Below are 15751 nucleotides of genomic sequence, written 5' to 3'. Positions count from 1 at the left end.
AGACAATATTGGAAACGCAGTTCCTCAGCATACAGTCGATTTTGCAATTCGGTCGATGCAGGCAATTCAGTACAGCAGGGTAATTACAGAGTGTTGAACACAGGACTTGCAGCAAAGGAGCTTGCACTCTAACTCTGTCTGATCCTGGAATGTAGCAATTCTTCACCAAGGCCCATTAACCTAAGTCTGGCTTTATATCCTTGATTATGGCTTCTATAAGTACCTCCTCTGTTTCTCTCAGTACCTCTTGCTTTCCTGATCTTTGCCTCAGTCTCTCCTAGCTTCTGAATGGTTCCTCAGGCCCTTAGGCTAAGATGTTCCTGCTTCTGCATATGGGTATTCAGGAGGGAATCTTCTCCTGAACAGCAGGCTTCAGGCCTGGACTTGTCTCAGACATTGTCTAATCTCCAACTGTAGCTTACTGAAACTAGACTCCGTCTGCCTTGCACTTCCCTGACTGGGCTTTATATAAACTAGGGCTCCCTAGCTCCCTCTATGGACTAGAAGTAGGAATGACACCCCTAGCAGGCCTGTAAGTGCAAGTTTCAGTGACAGGAAAATACACACATTACATTACATCTTATAAAACTGACATATACCAACTTCCCCATAATTAAGGAGGGACGACAGCACACCAAGTGACCTTTGGTAGTAACGGGTATTACAACTCCCGTATACTACAACTTTATCACTAAGCACTGGCACCATCACATGTTTGGCACTGTTTTATGAATTGTCACTTTTTATTTATCTATTTATATATGTATTATATATTTTACATCAAGTATTATTATGTTAATGTTTCATCATGTTTTCATTCGTTCACCTTATATAATAATTGTAACGGTAACGTACACTACACACAGGGGGGAGGATAGTGACCACTGCGCTCCACCCTCACCCCGGGCCCTGCCTACTTGCCTCGCAAGTCCTGATGACAGGGGACAACTGGACGGCAGTCCCCTAGCTTAGAATACGTGCTGGGAGGAAAGACAAGACAAATAACAGATCGTGAACGGACCAGGTCAATACCAAGAGAGCAACGAAGTACAAAAGGAGTAAGCAGAGAATAGTCAGGAGAAGCCGGGGTCGAATACCAGGAGAGTAATAAAGTACCACAGGAGTCCGCAGAGAATCGTCAGGTGGAAGCCGGGGTCAGAATACCAGAAGAGCAGCGCAGTACAGGAGAAGCAGGCAGAGGATCGTCAGGGAACTCAGGAACAGGTTAAGTATGCCAGGAAACAAAATCGCAAGTGAACCTAATTATTAGGCAACCTGTGGCCAGCAGGCTGCCGGTTAAATATTGACTAGCTGGGGTCATGTGACGTGGCCAGCGCCACATGACCCACGCTAGTGAAGATAGCTGAGCACTGAGTGCCCAGCTCGGTGCTCAGACCTCCCCTGGTTGCCAAATTGAGGACGCCGGCCGCGCGGAGGAGACGAGCTTCCTCGCTGTGCGCGTCCTCGCTCCTGCACAGAGGCGGGACGGCGGCGGCGCTGAGGAGAGCGAGCGCCTCGTCGGCGTCCCGTGACAATAATTATTTGTAGTCATGTCACTCAGTATTCATGACTTTGTCAACATTTTTGATATTTCTACAACTAATTTATTGGTTATGTTCACTTTACAAAAAAAAACATTATTTTTTTTTGTACAGTAATTATGACACTTATTATGGGTTTTTACTGACTGTATGTATGTTTTAAGTATTATGGCAGGAAGATATTCCACCCTAGTGATTATAATATAATTTATAGTGCCCCGCATTGGGGGTGGACAAGTTTAGGTTCTGGGTAGAACTGTATAGTGCCTCACTGTCTTACTAGCTTGGGTGGAAAACAATGTGGTTATATTACATTTATTTCCTCTCCAGTTCTTCTGTTCTCCCCCGCTTTGTGGCATCCATTGGCGGTCTGAGTGACGGCGCCGTGTGACTCGGATTGGTCATGTGACGTTGTCACGTGCCTACCCGACTCTTGCGACGCGGCAGTCAGTCTGACTTGCGTTGACCGCGCGTCTCGATCCGGTCATGTGATATTTTCGCGTGGCGGCTCGGTTCTTGCGGTGCACGACTTGGACTGTCTTGAATTGGATCCATTAGACGTGGCTGGCGAAGGGTCAGTCTGATCATGTGATCGGAGTTTGATCACGTGGTCGGGACTGTGGGCCATAATGGGGGTTTGTTGATGGACCAATCAGCACCCTCAAGACCTCAGGTGTAAGTATTAATGACATGGGCTTGTCCAATTGGGTGCAGGATAAAGGGTGGGATAGGTGGGAGGTATAGACACGCCCCCCAGGAAGAAGCTTAGGCGAAACGTGCGTTGGGGTTGGTGTGTCCCGCTGTACTCCTGGTTTGTATGACATTACAGCTATTGCTTTTATGATGGATATACAGTACAGACCAAAAGTTTGGACACACCTTCTCATTCAAAGAGTTTTCTTTATTTTCATGACTATGAAAATTGTAGATTCACACTGAAGGCATCAAAACTATGAATTAACACATGTGGAATTATATACATAACAAACAAGTGTGAAACAACTGAAAATATGTCATATTCTAGGTTCTTCAAAGTAGCCACCTTTTGCTTTGATTACTGCTTTGCACACTCTTGGCATTCTCTTGATGAGCTTCAAGAGGTAGTCCCCTGAAATGGTCTTCACTTCACAGGTGTGCCCTGTCAGGTTTAATAAGTGGGATTTCTTGCCTTATAAATGGGGTTGGGACCATCAGTTGCATTGAGGAGAAGTCAGGTGGATACACAGCTGATAGTCCTACTGAATAGACTGTTAGAATTTGTATTATGGCAAGAAAAAACTAGCTAAGTAAAGAAAAACGAGTGGCCATCATTACTTTAAGAAATGAAGGTCAGTCAGTCAGCCGAAAAATTGGGAAAACTTTGAAAGTAAGGGCTATTTGACCATGAAGGAGAGTGATGGGGTGCTGCGCCAGATGACCTGGCCTCCACAGTCACCGGACCTGAACCCAATCGAGATGGTTTGGGGTGAGCTGGACCGCAGAGGGAAGGCAAAAGGGCCAAAAAGTGCTAAGCATCTCTGGGAACTCCTTCAAGACTGTTGGAAGACCATTTCAGGTGACTACCTCTTGAAGCTCATCAAGAGAATGCCAAGAGTGTGCAAAGCATTAATCAAAGCAAAAGGTGGCTACTTTGAAGAACCTAGAATATGACATATTTTCAGTTGTTTCACACTTGTTTGTTATGTATATAATTCCACATGTGTTAATTCATAGTTTTGATGCCTTCATAGGAGAAAACTCTTTGAATGAGAAGGTGTGTCCAAACTTTTGGTCTGTACTGTATATGGTTGTTCTATTGGGTGGGTTTTATTGGATCATTGATTGTTTAGGATGTTAGTTCCTTGTTATACTTTATCCAAGACAGCACCCTCTAGGCATCTTACCTAGTATTGTGTAGTAGCTGCATTAGGACATTGGTTTGTTCATAAGATAGTGATTTTGGTACCAGTCTTTTACCATATTTAGTGTCCTTTTCTTTTGTGTAATTTTTCTGACCGAGTGGGTCCGAGGTGCACATCCTGTAAATCAGCACCTCCAACATTGCTGCTAGTTTTTATTATTTTTTGATATGTAATATTTAATTGATTTGTAATAAAATTTGCTAATACATTATATGTGTGTCTTGGTTTTGGTATTCTATTTAATCTTGATAGGTTGTTCAATTGTATTGGTTTTGCTAGATGTGACAGAAGCAGAATGTAGCTATGGGGATGTAGAGGGAGTAGTCACACCTGGGGCCTAAGGAGACCCAAAGATCCCTCTACCACATAGGAAGACACCGGCATCATGAGGGGCCCGTGGTGGGTGGAGGTCCTGTTACATAACCTGCACTGCAGCCCAGAAGCTTCATGTTACGCCCGTTGGGGGATATGGTCTATATAGCAATATACTGTATATAACAACTATATGTGGAGGATACAAATGGAGGGAGGAAGCAAAGTAAGACAGTCTCTGGTCTCTGTTGCCTGTAGGAACCAATCACAACACAAATTTCATTTCTTATATTGCTCCTAAATGAAAGCTGCTCTCTGATTGGTTGCTGTTAGGGTGGCCAGACATATGGCTTTAGGCCGGACAGTCCGGTTTCCTGGCGCCTTGTCCTCCATCCGGCCCAAGGCCTGGAGGCCCAAGCTCATCTTCAGGTCTTCACGTCTTTCTTTTTTTTCTATTTTTGCCCGGCACCATTACAGCGTGACCTAGCAGAGTTGGGGCATTGTCACGGATGTAGTAGGGGAGAACACCAAAAGACAATAAGAAGGAAGGGGAAAGACACTAGGCCTCACCGCTAGGGAAGGAAAAGGGTCACCACCTATAAAACCCTGCTCCTGGCCCTAACTCCTATTTGTATGGGCACCTCTTGATGGTAGAGATACCCATACACAGGAACCTAGAAAACCCTGGTGACCCTCAGATGCCCTAAAGATAATGACAGGGCAGAGACCACCCGTTCCTTCCCTGGTGAAGGAACTAGCGTCTCACTGAGGCCTAGTAAACAACCAGGGGGGCGGGGATACAAAACACAACAAGCGGAAAACTTAACTTCAGAGGATGATGGATGAACAGAACTTCAACACGAACCACACTCCAGCTCTTCCAAGACCAAATGAAGCTATCCCAAGCAAGGAGTGATGGGAAAAGTCCGACTAAATAGGGGGAGGTAAAGGTCACATGATCCACACCTGAACAGGAGGTGTGGACATACCAGCAACACTCAGACAAAGTGAAACCGAAAGAGGCTGTCAGATCACTAATGGGTAGATAATCTTTCAGACCTTCTGACACCTGTCACAGATGTGACAGGCATGGTCTATAAGGTCCTCCTTTTTGGGGTGAAGCAAGTGGTCACCATAGTTGCTATGGGAAACAAAGGCAGTTTCTCCTTTAGTCAGTTTCATAAATCTGCCCCCAAATTCCTTTCCACTTTCCAAAGTTCAGCGCCTGTTTTTAGGTATAGAAGAGTCTCCAATTTTGGAACCGGTGCCAAAATCTACAGCTTTTAGCAGTTTTACGCCACTTTTTAAAAGCAGTTGGGAAAGCGGGCCTGATTAGGCATGCTAATGAGTTTCCCTGTCACTGTAATGTTTGTAAAAAGCAAAGCCTTTCTTACCTTACCTATTGGTTGGTTTACAGCATGACAGACTTTTGTAATGTTTTGGCACCTCCTAAGCCGCAGCCTTTGTCCAGAGAGGTGCAAAAAAGAGGGGAATTTATCACACCTTGCGTGACAGAAATCTGCCTTCAAAAATTCGCAAATTGGGGTTTTTGAGACTTTTTGGGTTTATTTGTGCAAAAACTTATGACATTTTGCGACCATTGATCCTCGTTTTGAAAAGTGGGTGTGGTTCGCCTAGCGAACTGATTGAAGCCAGATTTAAAAAAGTCACAAAAAAATTTCGCCATCATAATCCAGTAAAGGGGTGATGTAGAAACTGGAGGAACATCTCAAGACAAAAGTGTTAGGGCGCATGCACACGAATGTATTTTCTTTCCGAGTCCGTTCCGTTTTTTGTTTTTTTGCGGACTGTATGCGAAACCATTTATTGCAAAAAAAACTCAGTGTGCATTCCGTTTCCCTGTGTCCATATCTCCGTTCTGCAAAAAAATAGAACATGTCCTATCATTGTCCGCATTACGGACAAGGATAGGACTGTTCTTTCAGGGGCCGGCTGTTCCATTCTGCAAAATACGGAATGCACACGGATGTCATTCGTATTTTTTGCGGACCGCAAAATACATAGGGTCGTGTGCGTGAGCCCTTAGGGAGTAAGGTCTCAAGTGCGCTGGGCAAGAAAAGTGATTTTGCGCCATTAGGCAGATTTATCATTGTGACTTTTTTAAAACAAAATCTCATGCACACGACCGTTCCGTTGTTTGCGGTCCGCAAATTGCGGATCCGCGAAACACGTTAGCCATCCGTGTGCCTTACGCAATTTGAGGAACGGAACAGGCGGCCCATTGTAGAAATGCCTATTCTTGTCCGCAAAACGGACAATAATAGGACATGTTATATTTTTTTTTGCGGGGCTACGTAACGGAGCAACGGATGCGGACAGCACACAGAGTGCTGTCCGCATCTTTTTAGGCCCCATTGAAGTGAAAGGGTCCGCACCCGAGCCGCAAAAACTGCAGCTCGTATGCGGACCAGAACAACGGTCGTGTGCATGAGACCTAAGACAGAAAAATCTATCTGCGAAATGTTGTAAGCTGGTTGCAAAAAAATGGCTTCAAATGAAGAAGACACTCCAAAAAAAGGGTCTCATATTAATACATTAACCCCTTAGACCTAAAGCGGTTGTCCAGAATTAGAAAAAAAAACGGAAACAGCGCCTCACCTATCCACAGCCAGTGTGCGGTATTGCAGCTCAGTCCTATTCTCTTCAATGTAGCTGAGCTGCAATACCAGATACAACCAGTGGACAGGTGTGGTGCTGTTTTTAGTAGAATATTGGGAAAACAATATTTGTTAAAATTGGCGCAACTTTAAACCTAGCACTTTTGTCTGGAGATTTTTTTCACACCACCCCATACTGGAGAAAACTTGCACCTTTTTTGTGACTTTAAAGGGGTTATCCGACCCCTGAAATGCCCCCCCCTCCCATATGTCAGGGCCCCTCACACACAATGTACTTCCCTCGCTCCCTGGCACCCGTGTCGCTTCTCATCCCCGCACAGCTGCCACTGCATCTCCCCGTCGATGGGGGTGGCAGCCAATAGCAGGTGGTGATGGGGACATCAGTACATTGTGTGTGAGGGGCCCGGGCATATGGGGGGGGGGGAGGCATTTCAGGGATCGGATAATCCCTTTAAAGCTACCTGCACATGGGTGCGGGTGAACGCCTAGAAGATCCAGACAAATTACTGTGCGCATTTCTGTGCATTTCTACACCCAATTGCGGTTTTTGTTGCGGATTTGCTGCAGTTTTGCCGCAGATCTCACCCCTCATTTGAATCCGAATTTCTGCGTAGAACCAAACTGCAAATTGTACATGAGATTTGTCTATTCCCATACATTTTGCTGGTCCTGTATTACGCTGCAGTTTTTCCGCACTGGAATCCACGTGAGAAAACCGCGCATAATCTGCATATAGCCTTATAAAAAGTCACCCTTCTGGGTGTGCACCTCATTAATATGGCTGAGCATGCCCACTTCCCCGTCCACTTTCCAAGACGGGCATGAAATCACAAAGCGTCGCCATTTTTCGTGCAAACATGGCATGCAATTGTTCACGGCACAGTTGCGACTCAAATAGTAAGATTCGCATCCCCCACGGCGTAATGCATTGTGCTCCGTGCATACAAGGGCTGGGAGAGAGGCGGACGCCCCACAGAGTCCAGTACTGGAAGAACTGGTTTCGTTTCTGAGAGATATTTCCTGCTGCCTACGTTACCAGTACGGTTACAGGCAAAACAAAGAGACGAACGGCTATTGAGCAGAGACTGCTGGAGACGGGCAGGAAACCCACTGAAGAGACAGAGTCTGGAATAAGAGCAGGCAGCAAACAGACCAAGAGACAGACCAACAAGAGACAGCTGAAAGAAGAGAGCGAGAACAAATCAAAAGTAAAACAGAACAAGAGTCAAAAGGTGACAGCAAGAAACTGTAAAGAGTGCGCAAGAGGAAGAGGAAGAAGAGAGTCTCAAGCAAACTCCTTGAGAAGGGCTCTAAGGAATAGCACAAAACCAAGAAAGAAGAAGATATTATAGAGATGAGAGCAGAGGGGCCGACCGAGACCTCACCACCTGCGGACCCCCAGGTGCCTAAGCTCCCCATGTACACCCAGGAGCCCCGAGCATCCTTCACCCCCCAGTACATTGCTCCGGAAACTAAGCCGAAACCCCTTCATGAGGACTACTTCATCTTCAGGGTAACGTCCCATCATTTCACCATTTCTTCTTCTCTCTTATCTTTGGGTCTTCTCAATGATTTCTGAGATTGTCGCTTCCACCATCGCTGCCTACTCCAAGGAGCCGCCGCTATCGGCATGCAGTGTGGCCCAGGAGGCCCCTCTGAGGTCCATCTCCAAATGGGGTGGTCTTCTCCTAGAACCTATGTATGAGGTCCATGCCATGCGGTATACTTTTTTTGGTCATCTGTTTGGTACTATTAGAATGTCAGATTAAGCGTTCCGTATACGGGCCGTTTTCTGCGTTCCGCATGCGGTCTGTATACGGAACCATTCATATCAATGGGTCCGCAAAAGATGCGGACAGCACTCTGTGCGCTGTCCGCATCCGTTACTCTGTTCCGTGGTCCCGCAAAAATTATGAGTCCTGTCCTATTCTTGTCCGTTTTGCGGCAGCGGGCCTCCTGTTCCGTTCCGCAAATTGCGGAAAAGGCACGCGGGCGGCATCCGTTTTTTTGCGGACTGCAAAAAAACGTCACGGTCGTGTGAACAAGCCCTAAGGCCTCTTGCACATGACCGTATGGCTTTTTCAGTGTTTTGCGGTCCGTTTTTCCCGGATCCGTTGTTCTGTTTTTTGTTTCCGTTTCTGTTCCGTTTTTCCGTATGGCATATACTGTATACAGTAATTACATAGATAAAATTGGGCCGGGCATAAAATTTTCAATAGATGGTTCCGCAAAAACGGAACGGATACGGAAGTCAGAGGATGCGTTTCCGTATGTTTTCCTTTTTTTGCGGACCCGTTGACTTGAATGGAGCCATGGAACGTGATTTGTGGGCAATACCAGGACATGTTCTATCTTTCAACGAAGCGGAAAAAAACGGAAATACAGGAAACAGAAAGCATACGGAGTACATTCCGTTTTTTTTTGCGGAACCATTGAAATGAATAGTTCCGCGTACGGGCCATATACGGAACGCAAAAAACGTCCCGTAAACGGAAAAAAAAAAAAACGATTGTGTGAAAGAGGCTTAATGATGCCCTATGGATGCATTCTGCCTCTGTCAGACTGTACTTCACCCTAATCAGCAGGACGCACTGTTATCTTCCCAATATGGTGGCCCGCCTCGTCTACATGGCCCCTGTGCAGCTGTCACATTACCCAAATGTTCCTGCAGATTGTCCATCATCTTGACATTATGCTCCTTTCTCTCTTCCAGCTGATGTGACCCCTTTTCTTTGTTTTTACCCCATAGCCTAGACTGGTCCAGCAAGCTGTTCAGGAAATTCAATGCCGCTTATCTCCAGAAGAGGACGGGAACATGAGGAGCACCTGGATCCTGGCACAGTAATGTCCACTTTCCACCACATTTGGCCAAAGACGCCCCGTCCCATGTACATGGAAATCTCTTCCAGCACACGCTCAAAGATCTGCTGGTCACTATGGCCGCCATGACCTCATAATGTCCCCTATGAGACAATGCCAGAATAGTCCCCCCTTCCCCATTACTTTCCTAACTCCATGTATCTGTGCCTGCACCCCGGTCATCGGGTCCGTCTCTTGCAGGTTGAGTCACTGGGGCACAGAGCGGGAAGTAATTGTGTTTCTCTGCGACCGATCACTCCTGATCTGCTACTATGACGTGGTGGAGCTTAGTAGATGTCACGTGTTTCGGATCCCTCTGAATTACATTGACCAGGTGATCTGGGGACCTCTGTCCTATCCAAAGTTGGCTCTTAACAAGTAAGTGTCCCGAAGAATGCAAGGGTGCACTTGTGGAGGGGGTGACCTACCGTCTGAACCCTCCCCCCATTGGAGCTGTTCATACTACACCAAATTAAAGGGGTTGTCTCATCTCACACATTGAAGGCATATCACTAGGATCCCTACTTCGTATGCAATTCCCTATCTCCAGAATGGGTAAGTGAACAGACAGCAGATACGCATGCGCAGCTGCCCTCCTTTCACCGATATCGGAGTCCTGAAAATAGCTGAGAGCCACTGGACTATTTCTGGCAGTGAAAGCTCTTGTTTGGCTATTTTCAGAACTCCCATAGAAGTGAATGGAGAGCACGCCCTGTTCTGAAGATAGCTGAGGGGATCGGCTCCTATCTGACATTGATGGCCTATTCTAGCAATTTGCCATCGATATGTGAGATGAGCCAACCCGTTTAAGCAATACATTTCTTTAGGCTACCACCAGAGGGAGTTCAATGCCTATGGACTTATTATAAGGGAGCCGTAGAAATCGCTATGCAGTGAGCTCCCCCTAGTGGTGGCTGCAGACAGGATTTTATCATGAAACTACAATATATCACAGTTTGGAGCTCTGGGTTATGAATTGTTTGACCTATTTAGATTAAGATTTTCCTGCTGTAAACCACCTGCACTAAACCCTGCATCATCCCAAACCACCAGGAATATTAGGGAATAACCTGGGTTAGGCCTCTTTCACACTTGCGTTGTCCGGATCCGTCGTGCACTCCATTTGCCGGAGGTGCCCGTCGGATCCGTAACAACGCAAGTGAACTGAAAGCATTTGAAGACGGATCTGTCTTCAAAATGCGTTCAGTGTTACTATGGCAGCCAGGACGCTATTAAAGTCCTGGTTGCCATAGTAGTAGTGGGGAGCGGGGGAGCAGTATACTTACCGTCCGTGCAGCTCCCGGGGCGCTCCAGAATGACGCCAGGGCGCCCCATGCGCATGGATGACGTGTCCATGTGATCACATGATCCATGCGCGTGGGGCGCCCTGACGTCACTCTGGAGCGCCCGGGGAGCCGCACGGACGGTAAGTACACTGCTCCCCTGCTCCCCGCTACACTTTACCATGGCAAACAGGACTTTAGCGTCCTGGGAGCCATGGTAACCATTCAGAAAAAGGTAAACGTCGGATCCGGTAATGCGCCGAAACGACGTTTAGCTTAAGGCCGGATCCGGATTAATGCCTTTTAATGGGCATTAATTCCGGATCCGGCCTTGCGGCAAGTGTTCCGGATTTTTGACCGGAGCAAAAAGCGCAGCATGCTGCGGTATTTTCTCCGGCCAAAAAACGTTCCGTTCCGGAACTGAAGACATCCTGATGCATCCTGAACGGATTTCTCTCCATTCAGAATGCATGGGGATAATCCTGATCAGGATTCTTCCGGCATAGAGCCCCGACGACGGAACTCTATGATGGAAGAAAAGAACGCAAGTGTGAAAGAGCCCTAAGTGATATTCAGCAAATGGGCTATTTTACTGTCTCCATTATGGGCACCAATGCCCTTGGAAACCTCTGTGGTTTTTCTTGTACTAATGTTCTGCTCCTTTATTTTCTCCAGACGTGAGGGGAAGGCCATCCAGATAAAGTGGGACAAGTTGAGGGAACCTCCTTCCCTCCTATCATGGTGGAATCCATGGACAGAAGATCTGTCCTACATCAATCTCATCCAACACCCAGGAAACCCAACAGAAAAAAACCTGCAAGACATGTGTCAGGTGAGGAGGAAGAAGCGAATGAGGAACTTAAAAGAGTTTTATACTGACATCTCTCATCAGTGGTGGTCCAACACCCAGGACCCCTGCCGATCAGCTGTTTGAGAAGGCAGTGGCGCTCGCAGTAGCAGATAATTCAGATAACCCATTTATTCTCTTCTTTCAGCTGGAGAACTTCATGGAGCAACTGGTGGAGATGGTGAAGCCGGCACATGAAAGCAACCCCCTCCCTGGTCGAGCCAATGGCCTGCTGGTCCTCCAGAGGCCTGTGGTCATAGATACGTCCCTTGGACTTGTCTCCTTATTCAACCACAAGGTCCAGTTGGGTTACGCCAAACCTAGATGGAGATTTGGATTCTGAGCAATGACTTTGAACTTTCTATGAAGTAGTAAAGGAAACACAAGAGTAGTAACACTGAGGATAGACATAGACACCGGGACCACCCGAATATTCTCTGCTTCCTTCCCACATAGACCTGAACACTCCTACAAAAGCTTTTTATGATTATATCTTATATCTGACTGACATGTAGAAAAGATGAAGACTGTAATATAATAAATGTATAATAATACCGCCTGGAGTGATACATTATTGCATCCGGAAGGCACACGTCACTGTGTATGTATGTGTGTGGGTGACATCTAAGGGTTCACATCAGCACCATGAATGCCGTTATTGTTTTCCATCATAACATGGTCATAATAACGGAATTCAAAACGGAAACCTTTAAAGGAGTTCCGTTTTGATCCATCATAATAGAAGTCTGTGGGCAAGTAGAACGCATCCTTCTGGTTTCCGTTACGCAGGACAGAAAAAAAAGTCCTGTCGACACGGTTATAACGGAATTGATAAAGCTTATGTGAACCCTCCCCAAAGCCGTTCTCTGCTAATTATTACATCTAGAAAGGTTTGAGGGAGTTCTGTAAAAACCCCTTCAAAGAGGTTTTCCAGCCAGAAATCACATTTTTTTTAAAAGGGCCAGAAAGTGTTTCAAATAACAAAGAAGCATTACTCACCTTCCCCGGTCCCCTGAGGCTGCCATTCCGACGCTGCTCCAGTCCCTGCTGCTCTGCACTTCCTGTCACGGCTCAACATACTGGAAATACTGGGCGTTTCAGCTAATCACTGGTCTTACTAGTGACTTACCTCATCCTGTGATTGGTGAGAGGGGCTTTCCTGGCGCTTGGACCAGGAAGTGCAGAGCAGTAGGGACCTAAGAAATGTTTTTTTATTTTTTTTCAATTCTCCCCCAAAAACTCCATTAAAACATGACAGCTACTCCACTGGTGAGGGATCAAGCATCGAGGCCCAGGAGCTTCAAGATAACCCTCTGCATCCAAATCTTTGCATATCTCCTACAGACCTCAGTGGCCATTGTAACCACTTATTTGCCAGGGCCAAGTGACCGGCACCCAATTGGGTTTAGTGGGGGCCCAACAGAAACTTATCAAAAGATCCCTTTAAAGGGAATCTATCACCAGGATCTTGGACTACTAGCTGAGGTGATACATGTGTAGTACTGCACCTAAGGGGTCCAGATCTCTATTTTTGTATTTTCCTATACCCCCCCCCCCCCCAAACCATTCCCCCGCTGTCAGCACTCAAGGCTGCACTGAACCTAGTGAACTGAGTCCGTATATGTTACACATAAGACCAAAACGTGATGTGAACCGAGCCTTACAGAATTAGGCCTCATGCACACGACCGTTGTTTTATTCCGTGTCCGTTGATCCGTTTTTCGTGATTTTCTGCGGACCCATTGACTTTCAATGGGTCTGTTGAAAACTCGACTAATGCACTGTTTGTCATCCGCGTCCGTGATCCGTGGTTCCAGTCCGTCAAAAAAATATAACCTGTCCTATTTTTTTTGCGGAAAACGGTTTGCCCCCCCATTCAAGTCAATGGGACCGCAAAAAAACACGGAGGCACACAAGATTGTCATCCGCGTCCGCATCCGTTTTTTTCCTATCATTTGCATGGCAAACCTGTCTTAGATTTTTTTTTACTTTCCTTCATGTCTGGTGATCCTCCAAAAATAAAAGAAGACACACGGAAACAAAAACGGAAACGGATCACGGAACAACGGAACCCTATTTTAAGGAACGGAACACAACAACGGTCGGGTGCATGAGGCCTAACGATAAGGTTCCTCTGATCCCCTGATCTGTGGATTGATACATTGTATCCCACAGCCTCCTCTGATCTGTAGACTGATACATTGTATCCTGCAGCCTCCTCTGATCTGTGGATTGATACATTGTATCCTGCAGCCTCCTCTGATCTGTGGATTGATACATTGTATCCTGCAGCCTCCTCTGATCTGTAGACTGATACATTGTATCCCACAGCCTCCTCTGATCTGTGGATTGATACATTGTATCCTGCAGCCTCCTCTGATCTGTGGATTGATACATTGTATCCCACAGCCTCCTCTGATCTGTGGATTGATACATTGTATCCTGCAGCCTCCTCTGATCTGTAGACTGATACATTGTATCCTGCAGCCTCCTCTGATCTGTGGATTGATACATTGTATCCTGCAGCCTCCTATGCTCTGTGGATTGATACATTGTATCCTGCAGCCTCCTCTGATCTGTGGATTGATACATTGTATCCTGCAGCCTCCTCTGCTCTGTAGATTGATACATTGTATCCTGCAGCCTCCTCTGATCTGTAGACTGATACATTGTATCCTGCAGCCTCCTCTGATCTGTAGACTGATACATTGTATCCTGCAGCCTCCTCTGATCTGTGGATTGATACATTGTATCCTGCAGCCTCCTCTGCTCTGTGGATTGATACATTGTATCCTGCAGCCTCCTCTGCTCTGTAGATTGATACATTGTATCCTGCAGCCTCCTCTGATCTGTAGACTGATACATTGTATCCTGCAGCCTCCTCTGATCTGTAGACTGATACATTGTATCCTGCAGCCTCCTCTGATCTGTGGATTGATACATTGTATCCTGCAGCCTCCTCTGCTCTGTGGACTGATACATTGTATCCTGCAGCCTCCTATGATCTGTGGATTGATACATTGTATCCTGCAGCCTCCCATGATCTGTGGACTGATACATTGTATCCTGCAGCCGCCTCTGATCTGTAGACTGATACATTGTATCCTGCAGCCTCCTCCGATCTGTGGATTGATACATTGTATCCTGCAGCCTCCTCTGATCTGTAGACTGATACATTGTATCCTGCAGCCTCCTATGATCTGTGGATTGATACATTGTATCCTGCAGCCTCCTATGATCTGTGGACTGATACATTGTATCCTGCAGCCGCCTCCGATCTGTAGACTGATACATTGTATCCTGCAGCCTCCTCCGATCTGTGGATTGATACATTGTATCCTGCAGCCTCCTATGATCTGTGGACTGATACATTGTATCCTGCAGCCTCCTCTGATCTGTGGATTGATACATTGTATCCTGCAGCCTCCTCTGATCTGTGGATTGATACATTGTATCCTGCAGCCTCCTCTGATCTGTAGACTGATACATTGTATCCTGCAGCCTCCTCTGATCTGTGGATTGATACATTGTATCCTGCAGCCTCCTCTGATCTGTGGATTGATACATTGTATCCTGCAGCCTCCTCTGATCTGTGGATTGATACATTGTATCCTGCAGCCTCCTCTGATCTGTAGACTGATACATTGTATCCTGCAGCCTCCTCTGCTCTGTAGACTGATACATTGTATCCTGCAGCCTCCTCCGATCTGTAGACTGATACATTGTATCCTGCAGCCTCCTCTGATCTGTAGACTGATACATTGTATCCTGCAGCCTCCTCTGATCTGTGGACTGATACATTGTATCCTGCAGCCTCCTCTGCTCTGTAGACTGATACATTGTATCCTGCAGCCTCCTCTGATCTGTGGATTGATACATTGTATCCTGCAGCCTCCTATGATCTGTGGATTGATACATTGTATCCTGCAGCCTCCTCTGATCTGTGGATTGATACATTGTATCCTGCAGCCTCCTCTGATCTGTAGATTGATACATTGTATCCTGCAGCCTCCTCTGATCTGTGGATTGATACATTGTATCCTGCAGCCTCCTCTGATCTGTAGACTGATACATTGTATCCTGCAGCCTCCTATGATCTGTGGATTGATACATTGTATCCTGCAGCCTCCTCTGATCTGTAGACTGATACATTGTATCCTGCAGTTTCCTCTGATCTGTGGATTGATACATTGTATCCTGCAGCCTCCTCTGATCTGTGGATTGATACATTGTATCCTGCAGCCTCCTCTGATCTGTGGATTAATACATTGTATCCTGCAGCCTCCTCTGCTCTGTGGATTGATACATTGTATCCTGCAGCCTCCTCTGATCTGTAGACTGATACATTGTATCCTGCAGCCTCCTCCGA

The 15751-nt window shown here is 46.5% G+C and overlaps 1 protein-coding gene across 1 annotated transcript; it reads left to right on the top strand.

The window, feature by feature from the left end:
* Positions 1-7410: 7410 nt before the first annotated feature.
* Positions 7411-11936, top strand: LOC121005201 (tumor protein p63-regulated gene 1-like protein). The gene is made up of 5 exons (XM_040437790.1): positions 7411-7906; positions 9143-9234; positions 9454-9630; positions 11211-11367; positions 11531-11936. The coding sequence occupies exons 1-5, from the start codon at positions 7748-7750 to the stop codon at positions 11723-11725; spliced, it is 780 nt and encodes a 259-aa protein (XP_040293724.1). The 5' UTR covers positions 7411-7747; the 3' UTR covers positions 11726-11936.
* The last annotated feature ends 3815 nt before the right edge of the window (positions 11937-15751 follow it).

This window comes from Bufo bufo, chromosome 6 (assembly GCF_905171765.1).
Source record: "Bufo bufo chromosome 6, aBufBuf1.1, whole genome shotgun sequence".
NCBI lineage: Eukaryota > Metazoa > Chordata > Amphibia > Anura > Bufonidae > Bufo > Bufo bufo.
This window is presented reverse-complemented; position numbering and strand designations above follow the sequence as displayed.